The 26,805-nt window shown below is 32.3% G+C and overlaps 1 protein-coding gene across 3 annotated transcripts; it reads left to right on the plus strand.

Moving 5' to 3' along the window:
* Nucleotides 1-2,493: 2,493 nt before the first annotated feature.
* LOC134262989 (protein eyes shut homolog) lies at nt 2,494-25,842 on the plus strand. 3 transcript variants are annotated; one of them, XM_062745291.1, is made up of 9 exons: nt 2,494-2,545; nt 18,009-18,100; nt 18,838-19,029; nt 22,145-22,285; nt 22,769-22,900; nt 23,549-23,689; nt 24,176-24,307; nt 24,968-25,108; nt 25,579-25,839. In XM_062745291.1, the coding sequence occupies exons 1-9, from the start codon at nt 2,505-2,507 to the stop codon at nt 25,752-25,754; spliced, it is 1,188 nt and encodes a 395-aa protein (XP_062601275.1). In that variant the 5' UTR covers nt 2,494-2,504; the 3' UTR covers nt 25,755-25,839. The 3 variants fall into 3 exon arrangements, with proteins under 3 accessions (XP_062601275.1, XP_062601277.1, XP_062601276.1); XM_062745293.1 differs by lacking the exon at nt 23,549-23,689 and having other exon boundaries at nt 25,579-25,842; XM_062745292.1 differs by lacking the exon at nt 22,145-22,285.
* Nucleotides 25,843-26,805: the final 963 nt, after the last annotated feature.

Here is a 26,805-nt window from a genome sequence, read left to right on the forward strand (position 1 = left end):
CTTTGGAACTTTGAATTACTATGGCGAAAACTTTGGAACTTTGAATTACTATGGCGAAAACTTTGGAACTTTGAATTACTATGGCGAAAACTTTGGAACTTGGATTTACTATGGCGAAAACTTTGGAACTTTGATTTACTATGGTGAAAACTTTGGAACTCTGATTTACTATGTTGAAAACTTTGAAACTTTGATTTACTATGATGCAAACTTTGGAACTTTGATTAACTATGGTAAAAACTTTGGAACTTTGATTTACTATGTTGAAAACTTTGGAATTTCGATTTAGTACAGTAAACTATAGTAAACTATAGTTTACTATAGTATGTTTTTGTTAGGGACGTACCCATCCTAATGGTAATTTAATTGTTAAAAAATATCTACTTTACTATAAACATTTTTGACACATATAGAAGCAGTAGTTTGAATTATGGATGTGAAGTGTGGGGTCATCTTAAGGGTCCGGATATACTAGTAGAAAAAAAAATCATTTAGATTTTTAAAAGAATGTAATATGGACAAAGTGTCAAAGTGTATTAGTGTAGTACATATAAACACTTGATTAATAACTTCTGTCTACAGTTTTACTTTGTGAAACCTATTCAAAAATGTTTGAGAGATGTATTCTTAAAATTCGTTTTTCCTCACACAACTAATCAATTGAAACTGGTAGGCACCAAAATACCCAAAGAGACCAAAGATTTTGTCTAATTTGTAAATCACATAAAGATATAGAGGATGAATATCATCTTATACTAATTTGTCCTAAATACGTACTCTTGAAAAAAATCATTAAGAAATATTATTTGAGTAATCCTTCTGTGTTAAAATTTATACAGCTCATTAGTGCTAATAATGTCAAAGAACTCTGTAACCTTGGAAAATATATTTTAAATGCTTTTAAAATGAGGAACTGCCAATTATTAATTTGTATGTTATATGTAAACTTTACATGCATATCGTATTTGTTGCATTTTTATATATGTAAAGGACAGTTGTATGATTCCTGTCATATAATATCATTGTTACTTTTTATTCATATGTACAACTTTTCATTTGATATGTAACTATTATTGTACATTTGGTAATATGCCACAGGATTTTTATACTGAGCAATAAATAAATTACAATAAACATAACGTTTCGTTTATAGTTAAGTAGATTTCTGTTAACAATTAAGATGGGAATTGCCTATGTAATATACTAAATATTACCGTATATACTAACCTAAAAGTCGGTTTCTTGGGAGTTAAGGACCGACGATACGTTCCTCAAATACCTGTTTTACATACATGTATCTTAGTATTATATTGTATGGGAAATATTTAGAATTTTAATCCAACTCCTATTTCTAAACTGATTTCTAACTGTCTTTAAAAATTGAAACACTAAAAAATGAGATACTGGCAAATTATTTTTCCCAAAATGATTTTATAGGAACAAACATCCTCTGGTATCTAGCACAAATAACTAGTAAGATACTTCAATTTTTTACGAGTAAACATGTTCCGTAAGTAATACTTCAATGAGAAAAGTTTTAGAAAACAAATATGTTATTGAGGTACGTATATCGTCTGTCTTTAAATATCGGTCCAAAACTCTCTGTTCGACTTAGAGGTAGTCAAAAAAAAGTTCAGCTTTTTTTGAACGCTGAATAAATTGAAATTTGTCAAGACAACAATTACTAACCTCAAATTATCATAAATCAGTCTTAAAATTTTATTTTCCACTAGACCTTTGATATCATCGTAATGGCCGCAGATGAAATTAATTTAAATTACGTTTATGTGTGGAAGCTACAGAAATTTATGCATTTTATGGTGTTTTAGGCAGAAATATCACTGCATTAATATTTTATATAATTGGATTTTACAATGAAGTATTTCATGGAAAAATGAAATATTTACTCATTTATGACCAGGTACTGTAGAAACGTTTATATTGGGGTGAATTAAGCAATAAAAAAAGTTTCCACGAGACACAACTTTACATTTGATATATTGGCATTTAATCTTAAAATCATAGGAAAAGGGCATAAAATTTAAAGTAGACCACTTAAAATGACCCTCATTCATAAAGAATTTTTAAACAGGATGTTATTTTGTTCTTTGCAAAAATGACAAAACAGAATTATGTAAAAGTAAGTAAGAAAAGATATATCTCTACAAAAGAAAAGAACTTTGCACTTAACTCCATTTTAAACAAAATTGTTAACTGGGTAGTAGAGGGATAATACAATAATAAATAATAATCTGAAGAAGATCACAAAATATCAAAATATTAATTCTATACATAATAGTTAAAGATAACGAACATTGATCGATTTCATAAAATAACAAAAAATACATGTTCAGTTCAGTAAACACGGTATACACACACATCCTTTAAAATTCAATGTTAAAATTACAGATTTGAATACTTTATTTTACAAATTATAGTGTAAATTTTACAGATTAATTTGTATAATTTTGAAAACAAATTTATTTTCAGTGACGTTTATTTCCATGACTTTTCATTTTGGCTGTTCAGCATACAATATTCAAAGGTATGTATATAAGATTCGAAGCATATATTTTAAGGTACCGTACTATAATCATAAGATATAATGTTATGAATAACGTTTTAATTTGAAAACGTATCTGATTTTTGAAAACATTGACAGCTGCTTTTTCAGTAAAAGCTCGTTAATTTACTAACCTTGTCATTGGCATTTGCAAAATTATTTTAATAAAAACATTCCGATTTAGCATACACGTACTCTAAAGTTGACATTAAAAAGATGCTTAAGATTCTGATTGACTATATCTATGTGTTTTTTTGGAGACCAGGTCTTCAAACAATCTATTGGAATCTTCATGGCTACCAATTGCGCTCCGATATTAGCAGACCTAAATTTGTATTCATATGAAGCAGAATTTGTCAAAAAGTTTATACATGAAAAGAAGAAAACACTTGCTGTGGCCTTCAACACGGCATTTAGGTTTATCGACGATGTACGTATTGTCAATTAACGATGGTATAAATTCCATTTTTAGGTCAATACGATATATCCCGATGAGCTTCAGATAAAAGTCTTACACATCTGTTTCATTAGACCTTAAAGACCATATTTTTTTAACCGTACGGTTGAGCAGATAGCGTGGTCTTAGTAGTACTAATGTTATTTACCTGGAGACCCCTAATACTGAAGATGTCAAAAATCCGTATACACGTCGCATTAAGGTGCAGTCACACGATACGATTTTTCATCCGATTTTCCTTCCGATTTTTCCATCAGATTTGCTTTCGACTAAAATCTTACCGTGTAACCACCCAAGTCGAAACTCGAAAGCAAAATCTGAAAGTCGTTTGGAAATCGGATGGCCGTCAGATTTTCAATCGACTTTCTGAAGAATATTGTGACGTCACAATGACATTTCCCGCGACACGAAATTAGAAAAAAATATGTAAAATAATAACAGGTTTTTACTTTTTATATATAAATACATCTGTGTAATGAAATAAAAAGAATTCTCCTAAACCCAAAATCATTGTGTGGAAAAAAAAAATAACTAGTACATAAAATTAAAAAATATCATGTATTCCTCAACCATACTTTACAAGCACGGAAATTTGTGTCTTTATTATGTCTTTATGATTTATCACAAATATTTTTTCGGTTATAAAAGAGCTGAATTTAATGGATTACACTTCATTCAATTCGTGAATATTATCAAAAATGGGGGTATTTTAAAATAAGCATAGTTACACTGTACATGTTATTGATTAAAATTGAGATCTTTCACGCATTTTTATATTGCTTTTAATTACTACCGGTATCTACAAAACATAACAATTATATAGTAGAAACCCCAGGCAATAAACATTGGGATGTAGGCTTAGCCCCCCTCTCCTTCAAGACGCAAGTTGCATTTTAGGTATGAGGTAGGCCTAGTGTTTGTTGAAATAAATGGCACTAAAAGACGTTCGAGCCCCCCCCCAATCTATTTGAGCAACGGACGTTTTTTTTGCTTGTCAAGTTTTGCTTTTAAGTTTGATTTTTTATATTTCTTTCACTTTAATTAGCCCGGCCCCTTTCAATTTGCTTCTGATGTCAATGATTTGGGAGGGAAAGGAGAACTTCTATATCTCTTACACAATTTTTTTTCTACAAAAAACCAGCAGTAATTTCCTTAAAACATTTCAATAATCAGTTAATTTACATACCCTAATTAGAATTTATGCTTTTTAAAATCTTATTTAAAATCATATAATAAAGAAAATAGTCTATCCTTTAAGTAGTAACAAAATATTAATTTTGTTCCGCTTTTATCAGTTCTTAAAAAGCGTCTTATGAACAGTTTCTCGCCTATTCACTTGTTGAAATGCCCATCGGGGCCCTTGATTGGTAAATAAAAAACTTGTATCTTGTATACTTTTTTCATCAACGGCTGACCTAAGTCAAAAACGTACTGACATTCCCAGTTTTTACTGACAAACTTAGAAAATTACTGACAATATGCTGTCGTTACTGTAAAACTTAGCAAATTAGTATGAATAATTTTAATAAACTCAGTGAGGCTGTGGGTGCGCCCTTTTGAGGAAAGGCGTTTGTTATAGTTTTCATATTATGTAAAATTTTTCATTATGTGAAGGCCGCCCATATTTGTTTTTGTGCAGTCAAACATACCCGAATCCAAGCTTTTGCAAGAAGAACCCAAAATTAAAAGACAGACGGGGAATTTAAATTAAAAAAAGAAGACTTTTTATTTTATTCATTGGGCAGGCGGAAGGGGGCTACAGGCCTGCATTGATCATTGATCCTTTGACATTCATTGGTTAAGTTACTGTCCGCATTATTCTTTTTTAAAAAAATATGTACATCTTTTAGCTGATTTTCGAACCTAGATTTTCTGGATCCCCACTTGAAAGTGTTATTTTAATTCAAATAAATGTAAAACTATGACATTTTACATTATCATCTTTTGTCTATGCCTACTCCTGAAACAAAACTTTAATAGAAATTAATATCATGTTCTTTTCAATTAGAGTGTCGGTAGACGTTCGCATGGATTTAGTTAATTTTCAAATTAAAATGGGGGGGGGGGGGGCACGTGCGAACTAAATGTAGAACGATGAACATGTACTTTAATTATTCTACTAAAGTAGAAAACACAACACCAACACAAACGTAATATAGAAATGCAATCTACAATCCTTCAACCTCTTCTTAGATTAAATAGATAATTTTTTTAATATACCGACGTAAGAAAAAATTAATGATTAATGAAAAAGAAGGTTGATGTAATAACCAACCGGAGAAAGGCACAACTTGTTACAGATTTTAGCAAAAATGAATATATGAGAAGGGGCACATTACATCCAAAGTTTTGTAAAATTACTGGTTCCAAATATTTTTGTTAAGTCGTGTTAGTGTGTGTGTGGGACAGTGGAGTGAGGAATTTGTTTGATTATCAAATCAAATAAAAAATAGTTCATAGTATATTTCCTTAACTTTTTATCAGTAATTAAGAATAATTAAAAATCAAACAATTTATATGCAGCAGTATTATGACAGTAAAATAAAATATCAGCCGGAGTTTAACTATATTTTAAACTTTGCTTTGGTCGATAATGATTTTGGGGAGAGAGAGAGAGAGAGAGAGAGAGATGAACAGCAACTTGACACGGAAGATAGTGGGCACCTTCAGTTAGCGAATAATCTTAATCTTATGAAAAGGAAAGATGTTAATGAAACCTGATTCAAATAAATAATGATTACGGGTATAAATTGAACAAAGAAATTTGCATCATTCAAAAAACTTACACATTTTTATAAATCATATTCAATTACTGGTATACTAGATTTTTTTCATGTAACGTGTGTGCATGGGGGGGGGGGGCTTATACATGCACGCTAGAGGGTTAGAAATAAATTTTTGTGAGCACTGGTTCGACGGACAAATGACTTTCAATTTTCACTAATTCGTAAAATATTTTACTCAAGTAGACAAGTCCGTCTTCTGCTTTATTATTATGTTAACATCATAACACCCCCTACGTCTACCTACTTTAAAGAGATGAAATTAAAATAAAAATAAAAAAAAAAAAATAAATAAAATTAAATTAATTCCAATTCGACGATAGCTACAGGGGAAAAATGGAAGGTATGAAACATGTAATATTTTTGTTAAAATTGAATCATAATTAAAAATACTTAAAGATTAAGTTTAAAAACTAAATAGTGATCTAACCCCCTCGGCAATGTGTAGAAACGGAGCACTTGTCAAGTTTCTAAGTAACGTAAAGTATCAATACTGTTTGTATCTTTAAGAGAGAGAGAGAGAGAGAGAGAGAGAGAGAGAGAGAGAGAGAGAGAGAGAGAGAGAGAGAGAGAGAGGGGGGGGGAGAAAAAAAATATTTGAGAATGGTGCTGCTGCTAATATTAGTCTTACCGCTGACCTTTTAAATATAAATATTTTCCGTAAGGTTACTATAATTCCTAGTGCATGAATTTTTATTACGTCTGATAATTATTTATTAGTCTCGGACTTACAGACATTGGGTACTTATGAACCCTGCGTAATCGATCAACCAACCATTCATTTAGATATAATGTTTTAAGTGACAAAATTAACAAGGCATGCATTATGATAGTACAATTTTATATATGGAACACTGTACTGTTAAATAGGGGAACTACCGTATGAGCAAATGAAACCAGAAATCTTAAACAGGGGTATATAATTATATGACTTGTACAGATGTCCGGGAAAATTAGGAAACTGAAGTACCTATCAGTAGTTATTCAATATTTAGAAGATTTCCTTTTGTAACAAGAGACATATGTCCTGTTTGTGAAAAGAAAATTGATACAACTTTCCACTCGTGAAAACTGGGGGGGGGGGGGGGGTTAGGGGGGCTCTACATTGAAGTCAGATATCAGTCTGCAAAGAAATAAATAGAAGAAAACTAACTTGATGATTACTGAGTAATTAATTTTAATTCTTTAACTGAACAGGAGTAGATATATTCATTGACAACACATAAATTGAAACTTGGATTTACTCACAGTTAATTTCAAATCATATTCTGAATTATTTTTCAGATATCAATAATATTTAAATTTTAAAAATGATAACTGCCTGGGATTTTTTTTTTTCATAAAAAAATTAAAATAAGACTGTTTTTAAATGCAAAGTATAACACACATTCATTCTCACACCACTGCAGCCTCCACGAGAGCGAGAACAATAGGGACAGTAGTTAAATCAGTAAATGTCAGCACTTGTCTAAGTTTTTCTAGCACCGACTAAGATTGTCAGCATTTTTCTATGTTTATCAGTACCGGCAGTAAAAAGGTCAGTAATTGTCTAAGTTTTACAGTAACGACAGCACATTGTCAGTAATTTTCTAAGTTTGTCATTAAAAAGTGGGAATGTCAGTACGTTTCTGAATTAGTAGTGATACAGTTAACTTTTGTGACGCATATTATTTCACCTTTGTAAGTAGACCAAAATATATTCAATGCAGATTTATTTTTAGCAGGAGTAGAAAGTAATAAACTCCGATTGATCATCTACTTATATTTACATTTCCAATAAATTTCCCCTATGATTCTTTACAAAATAAAATGCAGAGTATTTTCTCATGAACTACATTAGGTATTTATAACAAATAAGCATGAATATCTGCATTGTTATATCATAATACCGCTCTTGAGGTAAAAAAAAAAATATAGTGCACACTGTTTTGTTTTAATAATGACAATTGAACGGCTTATATTTATCAGAAAAATAATGTAAATATAAGAAAATAAATTAATTTTTTAAAGATTCATGAGGTATGTGAACTACAACGCTTCATGAAATACCGGTATGCCGGCGTGAAGCGTCGTAGTTTATAACCTCATGAATCTTCAAAAATTAAATTAATTTCTTAATTGAGTGAACATTGACATGTGTACTGTGTACACTGCGTCAACATCAACGTCATATATTATGGAGTAAAATGGCGTAATATTAAATTGATGGGATTTTTCCCATTCTTTTCAGAACAGACGTCTTTGAACAGAAATATATGTACTTCTATATAAAAATTAATAACTGTACAAGTACCTGTCATTTCTTGCTGAAAATCGTTTGTAAATCGAACGTAAAATCGGATCGTGTGACCATCCGATCAATCGACTCCATTCGACTTATCTGAGCAAGTCTAATGAAAATTGGAATTAAGTCTGACTTTGGTAATCAGGTCAATATTCTGCAATCTGTGCCTAATTTTGAAAAAAACTGCTTAAAATAATTTCTAAACTTTAATTATATTAAAATAAGTAAATATAACGGTTTCATCAATGTCCTTTGGGGAAAAAAAATATAAAATTAACATCATAGTAAAAAAATGTAAAATTACAAAATTACAAGTGAATCAGCAATCATATTAATATTTTTTAATACACAGTAACCTCATTCTGGACTCCGGCCTGAGTTGATATTATCTCCCAACCAGCGAAGGTTTAGAAAGGCAGAGTCCCGAATGACATTGGGTCGATCATGCATATGGATCTTACTAAATTCAGCAGTGAGAGGATTACTAAGCTGAACCACTCTTTTACTCCTCTGCTGTCCAGTGACCAATTATTTCCTCAAAGCTTTTATTTCTTCCCTCTTGGAAACTGGTTTGTCCTCAAGTACTGAGAAATGACCTGTATAAATACAACAAAGAAGACACAACTCGTCGGAATCATTTTTTAATATATTTATATTACAGTCCATTTTATTTTTTTAAACAACTTCATTCCATACAATAAACATTACAAGAAATACTAAACATTATAACATATTACATTATCATTAACATTAAAATGCACTTATGACATATAAAAAATTATTGTCTTTTGAAGTGCAAATTGTAATGGAACTGCAGAAAGGTATATTGCTTGAGATTTTGTCGCGATGAGGTATGTTTTGGTGGATTTTCCTTTCCTGCACCCCAATACACAAAACGTCAACATTTGTACTTAATCATTTTAAATTCATCTGAATGCAGACTAAAAGGATAACTATTATTTATTAACCGGAGAGTTATGATATTTTGATTTTGAGAATTGCTTTTATCTAATATTCCATTATAATTGTAAACCCTACATTGTATGTGGTGCCATTTTAAAGTTCACGTGGTACAAGTAAACAGATCTATATAAGTTCTACGTACGACCCTTGGCTTTCCGGCAGATTCTAATTACATTAATTTTGTATGAGGATAGAATATATATATTCTCATACTCATTACTTCAACTTTTTTACCTTATTCCTAAATGTCATATTTGAATGAAAAAGCACACGATATGCAGCCATATTGTCGCTTTAATCATTCCCTAAGCTGCACCCTTATAATTCTACCCCATGGGGGGCCCTTGCTGACTGGTCAGTTTTCTAGTTATCTTCTTTTTCCAAATTTAGATTCTATTTCACTTCGAATTGAATTTAATCGTTAAAACTTTAATTGTTGGGGAGGAGGTCTTCCAATTACGGCGAATTGATTGCCTGTGTTCGTGTACTTAACTGCAGGTCGACATTCGGCATTATGGACTTTCTTAAAATCCAGGCACAGGTTGAGAAATAGAAATTGGAGAAAATATCGTTCTTAGCTGCCACAGAAACTTCTCTCTCCTGATCCCAATCCCAGTCATTGAAAAAGGATATGAAGATAACGAACAGTATTCAATATCAAAGTCCATAAAACAATGCAAAATTTGAGCGGAGTAAACACGGACCTCTGAAGCAACAGAGGTGGGATCAGGTGCTATGGAGGAGTGAGCATCCCCTGCTGACCGGTCACACCCGCCGTGTGCTCCTTGTCATGATCGGCATTTGTCTCAATGATAAATTGTTTATGTTGACAAGGTCATTGTAGTGACCATAAAATTTACGAAATGATGACTGTAAACGAGACTGTCGATATTCTTGTTTCATCAATTTGCTTGTTGATAGTTTACCTCGTTTTAAAAATTGTTCATACGTAGAGCATGCTGAGATATATAAACAAAGTATGCAGGTGATGAAGGTATGTTGCTGCATAAGTAAAGGAAGTTGACGATAGAAAGGTTAAAGTCATCACTTTTATCACATAGCTTGGTTGTTAGATTATCATTAACGTCCTTTTCAAGTAAAGTCTCCAAGTATGAAACAGACGTGTCAGTTTTTGTGCTATCTTTTATCTCAAGCTCATCAGGATATATCGTATCGACGTAGGAATGGAAAAAGAAAGGGTTCGAAAAACTGCTAGTTTTTCTTGAAATATTCTACAGTTTTAATAGCTTTCACTTCGTATCGCGTACAAGTACCAAACAGCAGTGGAGAATTTATAAAGTCAAGATCAATTTAAAAAAAATAATAAAATTGCCTACTAATATTACAGCGACTTGAGTTTAGTTAACCACAATGTATACCAAGCAATGTATACCAAGCAAAATGAAAACCATCTATCCTTCTGTGTTCAATAAACCAGAAGTGAACAAAGAATTAGATAGATTACACGATCAGTACGTACTGGTTCCTGCCGACAAAGCAGGTAACAACATTGTCTTCGTTTGTAAGGCTCATTATATAAATTGCATTCTAGAAGAACTTGGATTTAATTCTACAAGTGGTAATCCTACTTATACATATTCTTCTCTTTCTAAGGAAGAAATTCTTCAAAATCACCTGTCAGTATTGAATACTTTTAATATTCCACAGAGCCAAAATGAATTTGAACTACCTTATATATATTGGATTCCGAAACTTCATAAGAATTCTTACAAACAAAGATACATTGCAGGTTCCAGTAAATTTTCAACCAAGCCTCTTTCGTTTCTTCTCACTAAAATATTGACATTAGTGAAGGAAAAACTTCAAGAGTACTGTACAACTATATATTCAAGAAGTGGTGTAAATCAGATGTGGATACTTAAAAATTCTAAAGAACTTTTGGACCATTTGAAATCACAGGACTTTACAAAAATCAACAGTATAAAAACTTACGACTTTTCAACTTTATACACAACAATTCTCCACGACAAATTAAAATCCAGGCTTTTTGATATCATTGACAGCTGCTTCTTCAACAAAAATGGAACTCGTAAATTTACTTACCTCGTCATTGGTCATTTGAAAAATCATTTTGTTAAAACAGATTCTGATTGCACACATAAGTACTCTGAAGTTGACATCATGGGAACAAATTGCGCTCCGTTATAAGCAGACTTATTTTTATATTCATATGAAGCAGAAATTATGCAAAATCTTTTACGTGAAAAGAAGAAAACACTTGTTGTGGCCTTCAACTCGACATTTAGATATATCGACGACGTATTGTCAATTAATAATGATAGTTTCCATTCGTACGTCAACACGATATATCCTGGTGAGCTTGAGATAAAAGATACCACAGAGTCCGACACTTCTGCTTCATACTTGGATATTTTACTCGAAAAAGACACTAATGGTAATCTAACAACCAAGCTATATGATAAACGTGATGACTTTAAGTTTTCTGTCGTCAACTTCCCTTACTTATGCAGCAATATACCTTCATCACCTGCATACAGAGTATTTATATCTCAATTGATTCGATACGCAAGAGCATGCACTACATATGAACAATTTCTTAAACGAGGTAAATTATTGACAAGCAAGTTGATAAAACAAGAATATCAACAGACTCGTTTAAAGTCATCATTTCGTAAATTCTATGGTCGATACAATGACCTTGTCAGCAAATAAAATTTATCATTGAATGAAATGCTGACTGACGTTTTTCATACCAATTGTTAGTCCATTATTTATACACCACGGATTGACCACGGATTTTTTCCGTTATTTCCTGATTATGACAACGAGCACACGGCGGGTGTGACCGGTCGGCAGGGGATGCTCACTCCTCCATGGCACCTGATCATACCTCTGATGTTTCGGAGGTCCGTGTTTGCTCTGCTCTTATTTTGTATATTTGTTTAATGGACGTTGAGATTGAATACTGTTCGTTGTTTCCATATCTTTCTTTTACGAGGTTCATGATAGCGTTTGACGCGTGACCAGGTAATTGTTTTCAAAACATGCAAACTCAGATAATCACCCAGATAGCAGGACGTAATTGGACCTTTGTTGGGCCAACAACGCTTCTTAGTTGGGCAACCGTATGCATTCAACATTGGGCCATCGGTAATTTGCTAATCGGCCCTTAATCAAACCAACTCGTTGGCTTATTGTTGGACCAGTGTAATCGTTTATATTGGGCCACTGTTGGGCCAATGTATTCTTTCAATATTGGGCATACGTAATTTTTGTACAGTTGGGCCATTGCAAGCAATTTATGTTGGGCCAACGGTAATTTGCTCATCGGCCCATAATTAAAACAACTTGTTGGCTTATTGTTGGACCAACAAACGTGTATTATTGAGCCATTGTTGGGCCACTTATTCTTTCAAAATTATGCAAACATCATTTTTGAGCCAACGTTGGTTTGTATCTTATTGGCTCTCAGGACAACTCAGTTTCTTTTCACTGGTTGGCCATTTGTCCTTAAATTTGAATAACAAACTATATATAATAATAAGGTTATTCTAGTTTTGTTGTACAGTTTAATGGTAAAAGCCCTTTAATACCCTTACAAAAAATACTATAGTAAACTATAGTAAACTATAGTTAACTAAAGTTTACTATAGTACCAAAGTAAAAACTTTAGAACTTTCATTAACTTTGGCAAAAACTTTGGAACTTTGATTTACTTTGACGAAAACTTTGGAAATTTGATTAACTTTGGCGAAAACTTTGGGACTTTGATTTACTATGGCGAAAACTTTGAAACTTTGATTTACTTTGAAGAAAACTTTGGAACTTTGATTTACTTTGAAGAAAACTTTGGAACTTTGATTTACTTTAGTGAAAACTTTGGAACTTTGATTTACTTTAGTGAAAACTTTTGAAATTAGATTTACTATGGCAAAAACTTTGGATTTTTGATTAACTTTGGCGAAAACTTTGGAACTTTTGATTTACTATGGCGAAAACTTTGAAACTTTGATTAACTTTGACAAAAACTTTGGAACTATGATTAACTTTAACGAAAACTTTGGAACTTTGATTAACTTTGGCGAAAACTTTGGAACTTTGATTTACTATGGCGAAAACTTTGAAACTTTGATTTACTATGACAAAAACTTTGGAACTTTGATTAACTTTGACAAAAACTTTGGAACTATGATTTACTATAGTTAACTATAGTAAACTATAGTTACCTATAGTTTACTATAGTATTTTTTTGTTAGGGTACTACCGCAAATCTGGATTTTTTTGCTGTAAATAAATTTTTAGCAAATTTGCGAGTTCATTGCATTCGCAAAATTATTTTTCCCAAAAATAAATTACCAATAAGATAATGTAAACAAAGCAGTGGTAATTTGCAAAATTTTGAAGCGTAAAATTAATCAACGCCATTTTGACCCGAATTCGCAAAATAAAATCGACGTAAAAATTTCGAGATTTACGGTATATAAGATAAATTAAAAGTTTGATACATATTCACAATATCTCATAGAATTACCATCAACAAGTATTGCATTGTAAGTAGCTCTGCATTAATTAAAAAAAAAGAGGGAAAAGAAATTAGAATATAAAATTAAATTATAGCATATAAGTATTTTATTGCTCAGTGTATAAAGAAAACATTAATAAAGAACAAACTGTTGATGCTCACTTGAAGCGATACAGGTAGGGTTACATGACTGTGTACTCCCTCTCTGATGCAAAATTTATGCACAAATTCAGTAAATTGCAGGTATCAATAAGCACGTCTAAAATATAAACAAAACTGTCTTGTTCTTAAAATAATGCTAAAATGAATCCCGCCAAACTTACACAAAAATGTTTCTGGCATCTGCATCGTGTTTATTACCGACAAACAGACACAGAAAAGGGTAGAATTACAGGTATCTCACAATGTATAACAGAAAAAGTTAGGCACTGTCACTTTCAATCTGATCCCTCTCCTAAGTTTCATTTTATCTCTCCCGAGTCTCCTCCCCCTTCTTTTCTTATCCGTCCGTTTCTTCCTCCCCAATCACTGTCCTTTGCATACCTTAGCCGTTCTTTGATTGGAATCTCCATGCAATAGCACTAAAATTGTAGTATTCGGTACTTAATACATTTGTTATTTTTCTCAGTAAAGAGTTAATATACGATTAAATTTACAAGTATATATCACTATATGTTTTAACTGTCAATTAAGGAATAACCGTCTTTTTTGTTTCATGGTGTGATTAAGCTTTTAGCTTGCGTGATGAAGGCATATGTGCATAAAATTTCTGCGTTTGATTATCATCATCACAACGATTTTGATTCAATGTTGCCCCATATAAATCATTTTTCAAAGTAAAATACATGTATGGAAAATTTGTCGGTACACTGAACAAATTTTAAATGAAAGAACCTAATTTAAGTTTTATTACTGAATAATTTTTTTGTTTTAACTTCAACATGTTCAACATTTTCAACATGTTTGATCATGTGCTCGACGTTAAGTGTATATAAGTAAAATGAGTGATAGCTAGACTTCAGTTTATTCAACTAGACACAAATTTAAATCTATGCAGGTACCACAGGTACATATATGTAGCTGCCCTGTCAATCAAATCGGAATTATAATTATTTTTCTAATGATTGACAGGCGGTATATTATTGATCTTTAATCAGGTAGATTTTGGGGGCGTTAACATAAAATGGATGTTGAATTGAAATTGAATGTTGAATTGTTATCTAACAACCAAGCTCTATGTTAAACGCGATGACTTTTACTTTACAATCGTCAACTTATACTTTCATAATATACGGAGTTTATGTATCTCAGTTGATCTGATACTCTAGAGCACGCTCTGCGTACAATGTATGAAGAAGGATATGGAAATAAAGAACAGTATTCAATCTCAACGTCGATTAAACAAATATACAAAATAAGAGCAGAGCAAACACGGACCCCCGAAACATCAGAGGTGGGATCAGGTGCCATGGAGGAGTGAGCATCCCCTGCTGACCGGTCACACCCGCCGTGTGCTCGTTGTCATAATCAGGATATAACGGAAAAAAATCCGTGGTCAATTCAGTGTATAAATAATGGACTAACAATTGGTATGAAAAACGTCAGTCAGCATTTCATTCAATGATAAATTGTATTTGCTGACGAGGTCATTGTATCGACCATAGAATTTACGAAATGATGACTTCAAATGAACAATTTCTAAAACGATTAAATTATTGACAAAAAAATTGATGAAACAAGAATATCAACAGTCTTGTTATAAGTCATCATTTCGTAAGATCTATGTTCAATGCAATGACTTTGTAAGCACAACAATCTATCATTGAGTCAAATGCTTGCTTTCCTTTTTCAAACTAATTGTTAGCCCATTATTTATACACTGAATTGACCACAGACTTTTCCGTTATTTATCGATTATGACAAGGAGCACACGGCGGGTGTGCACCGGTCGGCAGGGGATGCTCACTTCTCCATGGCACAAGATCCCACCTCTGATGTTTAATTTTAGAGGTCCATGTTTGCTCTAAATCTGCTACTATTTTTTATTTCTTTATGACTTTTTGATCTGGATTACAGTTCTTTTTCTCCATATGTTTCATCTTTTAAAAATAATACATTTACATGAAATCGTAATGGTTTTACCTAGCTTGCTGGCTTTATATTTTATAATATTTATATTTCCAATTTCTTTGTCCTAGATAAATTTACAAATTGTAAATGTAATCTATTTCCCCATCAATGTATTGGTTCATCAATATGCGCGGTTTAAAAATCACGTTTAGGTCGGGACATATAGCTAGACAGAAGCAGAATCAAAAGCATGTCAATATAAGGAATAACTGTCATTTGGCGTTAATGCAAATTATCACGCAAGGCAATCGTTTGATCACATCATGAAATCGAAAAATAAGACAGTTATTCCTTAAATATAAATGATTTACTTAAATTGAATTAGCGGTCACTGTAGCCTAGTGATAAAGTGTTTGCTTTGTGATCGGTAGGTCCTGTTCGCGGCTCCGCATCAAACCTACGAGTTATCATAGGTAGTGACTATTCCTTCGCTAAACGCTCGACATTTGAAGTGAACGTCACTAGTCTTTCAGGTATGACCTTAAAAAACACAGATCCCGCGTTGCAGTAGGTAGGATTGATTGATTGTATATTGTTTAACGTCCCTCTCGTGAATTTTTCACTCCTATGGAGACGTCTGTCGCAGTAGTGGTTGGCACGTTAAAGAACCCTTACTTCACAATGGTCCTGAGTGCCGAGTATAGGTCTTAATTGAAGCTCTTTACTGGCACACGGTGACGTCTTCATGTGAGTGAAAAATTCTCAAGAGGGACATTAAACAACACACAATCAATCAATTTTTACTTGAATCAGAAAAAAATAAGACAAGAATTTCAAGTTTTAGCAATGGTCTTGATTTACGAGTCCCAAAATTTCGTAGACTGAGCTCATATCTTTGAAAGAAATCAATGTATCTTTATAAAATTTTCAGGGTGGATAAAGCATTTTCTTGGCAGATAAATTACGAAGTTTTATTATATTTACTTGAAAACTTTACGAGTAATACAGTGTAACATTTAAAGTGATATAGTTCTCTAACACCCGGAGCAATCTGCAACGTCAAAAAATACAAATGTCAGCAGTTCAAATTTTTGGAGAAAATATTTCAATTACCAGAATCAAATTCTTAAATTAAACGAAACGTTTATAGTTATAAATGTAAAATATCTCAATTACTATGATATAATCAAACATTAAATTATGTAAACAAAGTATATGCTTGTACAGGTATGAAATAATAATAATTTGAAAAGGCTATATTACTACGGACTTTTTGTCTATTTTCTCTAATGGATTTGCGCAATGGAACTCTTGCCCATTTCTTAGCCCTGTCTTTTATTTTAATTAGTGTTATTGACATATACATAGAGAAACCGTTTTAGTCATTTTAAATACTAAGGAGGTGAAAAAGTTTCCTAGTCTACCAAACATTTATGACTGGTACATTTCTGTAAGAGTGAATTAAAAATCAAAACACTTGATCATAGTCCAGTGCGCCGCCTGGGCCAAAGCAGCCGCCATTTTTCAAATTCGGATTTTAACCCCATGTATATTAAACGTTATAAAATTCATATTTATCATAGCATACACACCAAAATTTGAGGAAATATAGTTAATAAAACAATATCAAGAATTTGTATTTCCATTCAATAAAATATGGGGTAGTTATTACTTTTCCGTAGGATTTTAAATATAATATACCAAATTTTAATTGCAACTTTTGGGTTTGCGTCGCCTTCCTACACCAGACAATAAAATATGTCTTTTAAATTGGAATAATTTGTGTAGTTACTCCATATTTGTCCATAAATTTATTAGATAGTGTTGTTTTAACCTATATACAAAGTTTCATTCATGTATGACGTAGGATTCCAACAAAACAACGCTTGTCTACGGAATTTTGGGACAGCCCTCGTATACTCCGACATATGAAAAGAAATACCTCAATTTTGTATTTGATCGCTGTCAATGGTAATATTTATAAATTTAAAAAATACCTTGTATAAACTTAACTATTAGAAAGACATTGCTATTGAATTAAAATTATTCAACATTTCAAATTTTCATTTCACTTTTCTATTTTTTCGCTCTTTATTTATACTCAAAGAGCAATTCAAGGGCCCGTCTTACAAAAGAACTTACGACTAAGACCAAACGCTTATCATTATTGTAAAATTTCGCAAAATTAAGTATAAAAAAATTGTAAAAATATCTTACCATATTTCTTTTTAAAAATTTTAAATAATTTTCGATATAATGTTAATTAGAAAGTTATATGAAGAATTCAATTTAGTCTTCAGTAGTAAGTTCTTTTGTAAAACGGCTCCCAGAGTCTTAAAGCGTAGACTGAAGGATTGTTGCAAGATTTTTTTTTAAATTTCAAGTGATGTTTGCCTCGAAAGGGCAATTGATTTTGCATGGTGGAATCAAGCGTGCTGGTTTCGATTATGGGAGGCAAGAAATTGGCTTGAAAGAGGTAAACCAAAGAATTACTCACATTACAATGTAAGTTATATCAGCACAACTTATTCAGATTTTTGTTGGTGTTTAAATGGCAATAATTATTATTTTTTATCATGCTTACTTACTGAAAATCCAGTGTAAGGTTACAAGGAAGAATTTAATTTCATTGGAGGAAAGGCTACTGTTTTATGGCACATAATAATACAACAATTTTATGATTCTACCTCGATCAGTGCTGCTACAAAAAAGCATTTCCAACGCGATAATGAATTATGAAATGTTGTAAAACGTCATTTTTTTAAAATAAAAAATTAAATTGCAATTTACACCCCCATAAATTATCCAAAATAAATCCCAGGAAAATCAAGATTTAACTCGCATATTTAAATACATTTTTTAAAATAACATAATTATATATGCACTTTGTGTAGAGACTAGAATTATTATTTACATATTTTTAAAATGACATTTGGGATAATACCTGGTTGGTAAATCTCATACCTGTTGAGGCAAATCCAAGCCAAACCCGAACCCTGTCAGTGAAAAAAACTATGTACGAAATTACCCCACCGAAGAAATATTAAGGCATTGTCTGTGGTTTATAAAAATTGCCAAATTAATATAAGCGATATTGCTCTATAAGATACTTTGTAGTAGAGAATCTCGAAGTGTTTTTTTTGATTTATTATTTATTAAAAAATGATTGAAATTCTGCATGATTACTTAATTGTTTTCTATTAAATTTTTCAGACACAAATTCTTGTTCCAAAAAATGTAATGTTAAAATTGAAGGCTTAGAAGAAAGACCATATTATAAACTGAAGTATTTGGCTCTAAGAATTGATGGCTTCGTTGACAATTCAAAGAAAATTAACCCGAAATGTAGTTCTTCATTCACTTTATATGAAGAGAAAACATTGGAAATCTTTTGCCATGAAGGCGGTAAGTATGTAAAAATAAATGATAACTTAAATAAATTATAAAGGATCCTTTGTGGTGCTAAAGAAATGCCCTTACTCTGTTGGGTAGCCCATGTGTACAAGAATCACTGAAGTCGGCGATGCTTTTGTATAAGAGACTTTCACATTTCCAGAATACTGCTCGTATTCAGCGATATCTTCGACGCATGATATTTTCTCCATTTCACACTCACAAAATATTTTAAAGAGCTATCAATTAAATACATCCCGTCCTCCTTATTTTGAGGGACAAGCCCCTTTTTCTTGATATCACCAGAACGCCCAAAGTTACTTTTAATTCCATTAGCAAGAACAGTTTTAAATTTTATGATCTTGAATTGCATCATGAGTGTGATTGTGCATTCTACATATATAGATGCACACACAGATTCTTGTTGATTTATATCACATGTGCATATTGCGTGCCGCCGTTCTTAACAAAGGTGACTTGTCTAATCAATTATTGACTTTGATCTGGAAAAAAAATGTTAAACACTTTTCAAGAAAAATTTTCCTGCTGAAAGTCTCTAAGAATTTAAGTATTTATTTATCATTTTTATGGTTGCATTATGTTCAATAAAATAAGCAGGGTAAACTTTTGAGATGAATTAAATATATTTTTTCTTTAAGTTTCTTTTCAAATCATCTTTCAAAAATATATACCCGAAATCCCATTTTATTTTGTTTAATAAAATTTTGTTTAATAATTAATGAGTAATCGAAGCTCACATGCCGATACCCCCAAAAAGTGAAAATCGAAAAATCTCAATATCTTCAATTTCTCTCCCGCGCACGAGCCTTATTTCTCCTTTGTATGGAATTCATCAGAGGTTTTATCTTTCAATACCTGGCTATATAGGGCATGCGTAACCACGCAAAAAATTAGTCATACGACGCGCGCATGCGCCAGAGAGAGGAACACAAGAGTAAGTTGACCGGCCCCAAAAACCAAATTGCGCAATCTTTTCCTTTCATTTTCCGGTAAGGCAGGTAAGGTGGCAATTTTAGAGATGACAGGACGAATTACCCGCTCGTAACATGACTCTGTTTTGCGTTAACGTCATCGTCAAGGTTGATTGAAAACCATTCCAGGCCCTCTCTGACAACGGGTAACAAGTTTTATCGTGAAAAGTTCACAAGAAACTGCTTAGTTACCCGTTGTTGCCTTTTTCATTAATTAAGCAATTCGAAAACCAAACCCCATGGAACATCCGTAAAGTGTACCAAGATTGCAAGAAATTCAAAATGTCTCTAATTATTGGAAAACAATGTCTATACCTCAGGTGCACCAAATGTTGCAACAAGATTTGTTGACAAACTCGTCGTCATCAAATTGCACTTGTTCGAGTCTTGTTAGTGTTTTCCCTATGTGACGTCAAAAATAATACGGTTGAGTAATTCTGAACACTACTTTTGGTGCATAGTAACAAAATTTCGCACCTGAGAAGGATATGGAGATAACGAACAGTATTCAATCTCAAAGTCCATAAAACAATACAAAATAAGAGCAGAGCAATCAAGTGCCCCCGAAACATCATTGGTGGGATCAGGTGCCATGGAAGAGTGAGCATCCCCTGCCGACCGGTCACAACCCCCGTCGTGCTCATTATCATGATCAGGAAATAACGAAAAAAAATCTGTCTTCAATTCAGTATACAGTGGACCCTCATTTATCCGGACGCTTTGGTTCCCAGTCCATTTTACCGGATACGTGAAGCATCCGGATATCTGAAGGTCCACTGTATAAATCAGGAACTAACAATAGGTATGAAAAACGTCAGTCAGCATTTGACTCAGTGATAATTGTATTTGCTGACAAGGTCATTGTATCGACCATAGAACTTGTGAAATGATGACTTTAAACGAGACTGTTGATTTTTCTTGTTTCATCAACTTTCTTGTCAATAATTTACCTCGTCTTAGAAATTGTTCATACATGGAGCATGCTCTTTCGTATCGAATCAACTGAGATAAATATACTCCATATGCAGGTGATGAAGGTATATTGCTGCATAAGTAAGAGAAGTTGACGATAGAAAAGTTAAATTCATCACGTTTATCATATAGCTTGGCCAATTTTCGTTGTTTGCGGTCATGCAGTCAAAACTTTTCGAATATAATATTACCTTGCATTTCTTTTTCCTTTCAGTATATATTCTCGCATTACTTCTCCCATCTGAATGACCTGAAATAATTATAAAATTTGTCATCCTTCACCGGGGAGTCATCATTTAAACAAACTTTACTCTAAACTATATAAAGACTTTGTACTTTAAATTTTTGCCCAATATATTCTAGAGAGAAATTTTCAACATTATGCCACAAAATTTTTATTATTTCTTAATTATGCTCCCCTGAAAGATGATGCAGTCTTTCATTAAACAAACTTTTATCCTCTTCACGAACGGTCGCCCGCGTGGCGCAGTGGTTAGAGCGTCTGCTCAAAGGTTGCAAAGTAAAAACTTGATCCTTACGTCGCAGGCTTGTATCCCACGCAGGGAAGTTAAACAATCAATCAATCAACACCAAACTCGATACTGTTTGACTCATTTTTATAAAAAAAAAACTTAACCGTTGGAATATCGTACAAATACTGTAGACGTATTTTTTCCGCGGGGTCATAATTCCGCGGAATCTCAATTTCCGTTTAATTCGCGGATAGATAATAACGGAGATTTTCTAAATTGTAACTATATGCATAGCCTTTCATTTATATTAAGTACGCTTGGACAAATTTCTGCGGTTATTTGTGACCGCGTTTATAGCGTAATTTAGTACCACGCGGAAAAAAAGTACTTCTACAGTAAAACAATGTGAGAATTGTATTTGTCATTATTTCCCTCGTTGTGTTCATTTTTTCATAGGCGTTTACCTCTATAAAGCACGTCTGTTCAGAAATATGCTAAATTGATAAAGGCCTGCATGGTATCACTCTAAATACTTGAGATTTCATCTACCATTTTAATTATTTGTATATACTGTTAACTTTTCATATTCATAATGTTTAATACTGTTTTATTCTGGGAACTATATTGACTGATATATACAATTATTCCTTTTCCCCCATTTTTATTCACATGAAACGTTTCCATTTCCAGTTGACACCTCAAAAAATTTATGTACATTTACTGAAGGATGTAAAGATGGATTAAAGACGTGTGTGCGATCGCCAACAGAGCGAGTTGGGTTTTGTGTATGTAAATCTGGGTACATAGAATTCGGAAACGAATGTTTACAGGGTAAATTTTATAAATCATATTTACTTAATGTAATTAATGAACAGATATTTGACTTGCAAATGTTATTTTCTCGTGTATTACACTTTTTAAACAATGTTTTTCTGTCACTGTAATAAAAATAGGTTTTCCACATTATAAACTTTCAGAGCTATTTTTCAGTGACGTCATATAGGATCGACGCCCTTTCAATTGATCAAACTTGTGACGCCATGATGTTTAAAATCGCACGTGTCAATCTTTAAATGGAGATGATAATCATGCAGAAATATATTATGTCACATTAACAAAATATAGTTTATATAGATACGGGTTGGTTCGTGGTCAAATTTACCATTCCCGTCCCCGGTCTTTATCCGTATAGGATCTGATAATGTGACCAAACCGTATATATATATTCTGATAGATGATACCTTGTTTTTTACAACAAAACATTCCCTTTGAATAATTAAGTTTTATTTTACATCTCTTTGTGTCATTTTTCAGGAAATTTGAAACTGAACGATAGGTGTCAGCAAAGTGAGCAGTTCTCGGGCACAGTTGGTTCGATCTGTCAGAGCTATAGGTGTGTCTGTAGGCCAGGATCCACCCCACTCAATGATTCCTTTTGTTTTTCCCGTAGGTTCATTTTAAAGTTTCTATTACAGATACCGTATAAGTTAAATTATTGACTTGTTGTAAATAATTCACAAATATATTGCCTTATTTTGATTTTGATATTTTGATTAAAATAGGAGGATTACACTGGCAATATGTATTAAATATTTTTTGAAAGTTTCATTTAACTTCACTCATTTGTATAAGAGGAGTTGCGGATAAGATATGGGTACCCAAAGCGTAACAGAAAGACGGACGGACGGACAGACTGAGGGAGGTTCGGACGGACGGACGGACATACCGATTACTACACAGTGTATATACGGTCCCGTTTTTCAAGTGGGGGGTATAATAACAAATCCATTTTGTTAGGTAATGATGGCAAAACATAGTCAGATTCTACGCTTAAGGAAATGTAAAAAACCAATTAAGAGACTGAATATATATCTGATAAACAGTATAATGTAGGAATTACTAAATTTTGATAGGTTTGATAAAGCACTCCTTGAGATTTCAAGCACCATTTCACTTATTTGTACGATGTAAACGCAATTAACTTTTAATATTCATAATGTTTTATCCTGTTTTATTCTGGGAACGATATTGACTGATATATACAATTATTCCTTTGACCCCATTTTTATTCATATGAAACATTTCTTTTTCAAGTTGACACCTCAAAAAATTTGTGTACATTTACTGAAGGATGTAGAGATGGATTCAAGACATGCGTTCTATCTCCAACAGAGCGAGTTGGGTTTTGTGTATGTAAATCTGGGTACCTAGGATTCGGAAACGAATGTTTAGAGGGTAAATATTATAAATCATGTTGACTTGATGTAAGTTATAAACATGTATTTGTCTTGCAAATGTTATTTTCTCGTGTATAACACTGTTTAAACAATGCATTTCTATCACTATCATAAACTAAGGTTTTTCACAATTAAAACTTTCAATTTTTATATAAATCATTGACGTCATATAGGATCGACGCCCTTTCAATTGATCAAACTTGTGACGCCATGATGTTTAAAATCGCACGTGTCAATCTTTAAATGGAGATGATAATCATGCAGAAATATATGATGTCACATTAACAAAATATAGTTTATATAGATACGGGTTGGTTCGTGGTCAAATTTACCATTCCCGTCCCCGGTCTTTATCCGTATAGGATCTGATAATGTGACCAAACCGTATATATATATTCTGATAGATGATACCTTGTTTTTTACAACAAAACATTTCCTTTGAATAATTAAGTTTTATTTTACATCTCTTTGTGTCATTTTTCAGGAAATTTGAAACTGAACGATAGGTGTCAGCAAAGTGAGCAGTGCTCGGGCACAGTTGGTTCAGAATGTCAGAGCTATAGGTGTGTCTGTAGGCCAGGATCCACCCCACTCAATGGTTCCTTTTGTTTTTCCCGTAGGTTCATTTGAAAGTTTCTATTACAGATATTGTATAAATTAAAATACCGGCTTGTTGTAAATAATTCACTAATACATTGCTTTATTTTGATTTTGATATTTTGATTAAAATAGGAGGTTCACACTGGCAATATTTATTAAATATTTTTTGAAAGTTTCATTAAACTTCACTCAGTTGTATAAGAGAAGTTGTGGATAAGATATGGGTACCCAAAGCGTAACAGAAAAACGGACGGACGGACAGACAGACGGAAGTACGGACGGAGGGATGGACATACTGATTACTACATAGTGAATTTACCGTCCCATTTTTCAAGCGGGGGGGGGGGGGGTTATAATAACAAATCCATTTGACTAGGTTATGAATTATAATGATGGCAAAACATAGTCAGATTCTACGCTTAAGTAAAACTTATAATAAAGCCATTTAAGAAATTGAAATATATCTAATAAACAATATAATGTAGGAAATAATTAATCTTAATAGATTTAATAAAGCACGCGAGATTTCATATACAATTTTAAGTATTTGTAAACACAATTAACTTTAAATATTCATAATATTTAATACTGTTTTATTCTGGAAAAGACATTGACTGATATATACAATTATTCCTTTGACCCCATTTTTATTCATATGAAACACTTCTTTTTCCAGTTGACACCTCAAAAAATTTGTGTACATTTACTGAAGCATGTGCAGATCAATTCAAGACATGTGTGCGATCGCAAACAGAGCAAGTTGGGTTTTGTGTATGTAAATCTGGGTATATAGGATTCGGAAACGAATGTTTAGAGGGTAAATGTTATGAATCATATTGACTTTATGTAATTTATATACAGATATTTTACTTGCCTTTTTTTCTCATGTATAACATATTTCTGTCACTATCATAAACACAGGTTTTTTACATTTCAAACTTTCCGAGCTATTTTTCAGTGACGTCATATAGGATCGACGCCCTTTCAGTTGATCAAACCAGAGACGCTAAAAAAATAAAATGTGTCAATCTTTAATTGTAGATAATAATCATGCAGAAAGATATGATGTCACATATCTAAACATAAATGAAATATAATTTATATAGATACTGGTTGATACGTGGTCAAATTTACCATCCACGTCCCCAGTCTTTAACCGTATACGATTTTATAATGTGACCAAACCGTATTTATATTCCAATAGATGATGCATTGTTTCTTACTTAAACGAAACATTCCCGTTGAATAGTTGAGTTTTATTTGACATAAGTTTGTGTTATTTTTCAGGAAATTTGAAACTGAACGATTGCTGTCAGCAAAGTGAGCAGTGCTCGGGCACAGTTGGTTCGGTCTGTCAGAGCTTTAGGTGTGTCTGTAGGCCAGGATCCATCCCACTCAATGATTCCAATTGTTTTTCCCGTAGGTTCATTTCAAGTTTCTATTACAGATATTGTATAAATTAAAATACCGGCTTGTTGTAACTAATTCACAAATATTAATGTCTTATTTTGAAAATGCGTACACAAAGTAGCACCTTATCATTCATACTGAGGACTGAAATGACCCCTTACAATATAAATAGAATTATTAAATCAAACCACAATTTCGAATTCGAATAAAAGTTGAAAACTGGTATAGAACAAATGCTCAAGAGGAAAGATAACTAACAAACACAACATTGACTCCAAAAAAACCTAAACCTCTAGAGTAAAATAAACTGTCAAGTAGAGGAAAATGGTATTTAAGAAGACAATTCTATCAATGAATTCAAAATAGATTGTCTAACAATAATAATAAAGAAAACAACTATTCAACAACACTTATATTTGCACAAAAGGTCATTATATAAATAATTAAATAATATAGTTTGCAAATTGTGCTTAATTTAAACAATATGGCTTATTTTTCAGTGTCTCAGTAAAGAAACTGTAGATAAAAACACTCTCTTATGAAATCAATCAACGGGGAAACATGAGCATCAGAGCAGTTTAGAAAATTCTATTGCTAAATAACATTGAAGATAGAAACAGTTTAATTCAACCCCTGTAGCATAAAGTTTGATTTCTACTTTGCCATCGTTGTCCTTCTCGAGCAAAACATCCAAATATTAAAGAGACTCCGTTGTTTCTTTTATCTTCAGTTCAAAGATGATTATGTAATGACTCAGTATAACATGTGTATATCATAGAAAATCGTTACGATGAAAATTAATCTTCGATTGCTCATCCGGTATAAAAGAAAAAAAAGTAAGTTAAATCGATATAAGCAGTATAATGATCGAATAGATTTAGCCAAAAGTTAGCACTTATGTTGACTTTTAACATATTTCAATTCAGTAAATTTCAATAAATTTGTAAAAAAAAGAGCATAAAATGAACCCCCTTTTATTAACAGGAAAATGGCATTTTTTTCAAAATATATACTCACAGTCAATAGAAAAGCAACACCGAATTTTAGAGTGAAAATTATATACGGGTTATAACTTTGTACATGTGCGAAGATAGTAAGGACATC

This window comes from Saccostrea cucullata, unplaced genomic scaffold (assembly GCF_032062105.1).
Source record: "Saccostrea cucullata isolate Sc308-1 unplaced genomic scaffold, CSIRO_AGI_Scuc_v1 ctg1495, whole genome shotgun sequence".
Lineage (NCBI taxonomy): Eukaryota > Metazoa > Mollusca > Bivalvia > Ostreida > Ostreidae > Saccostrea > Saccostrea cuccullata.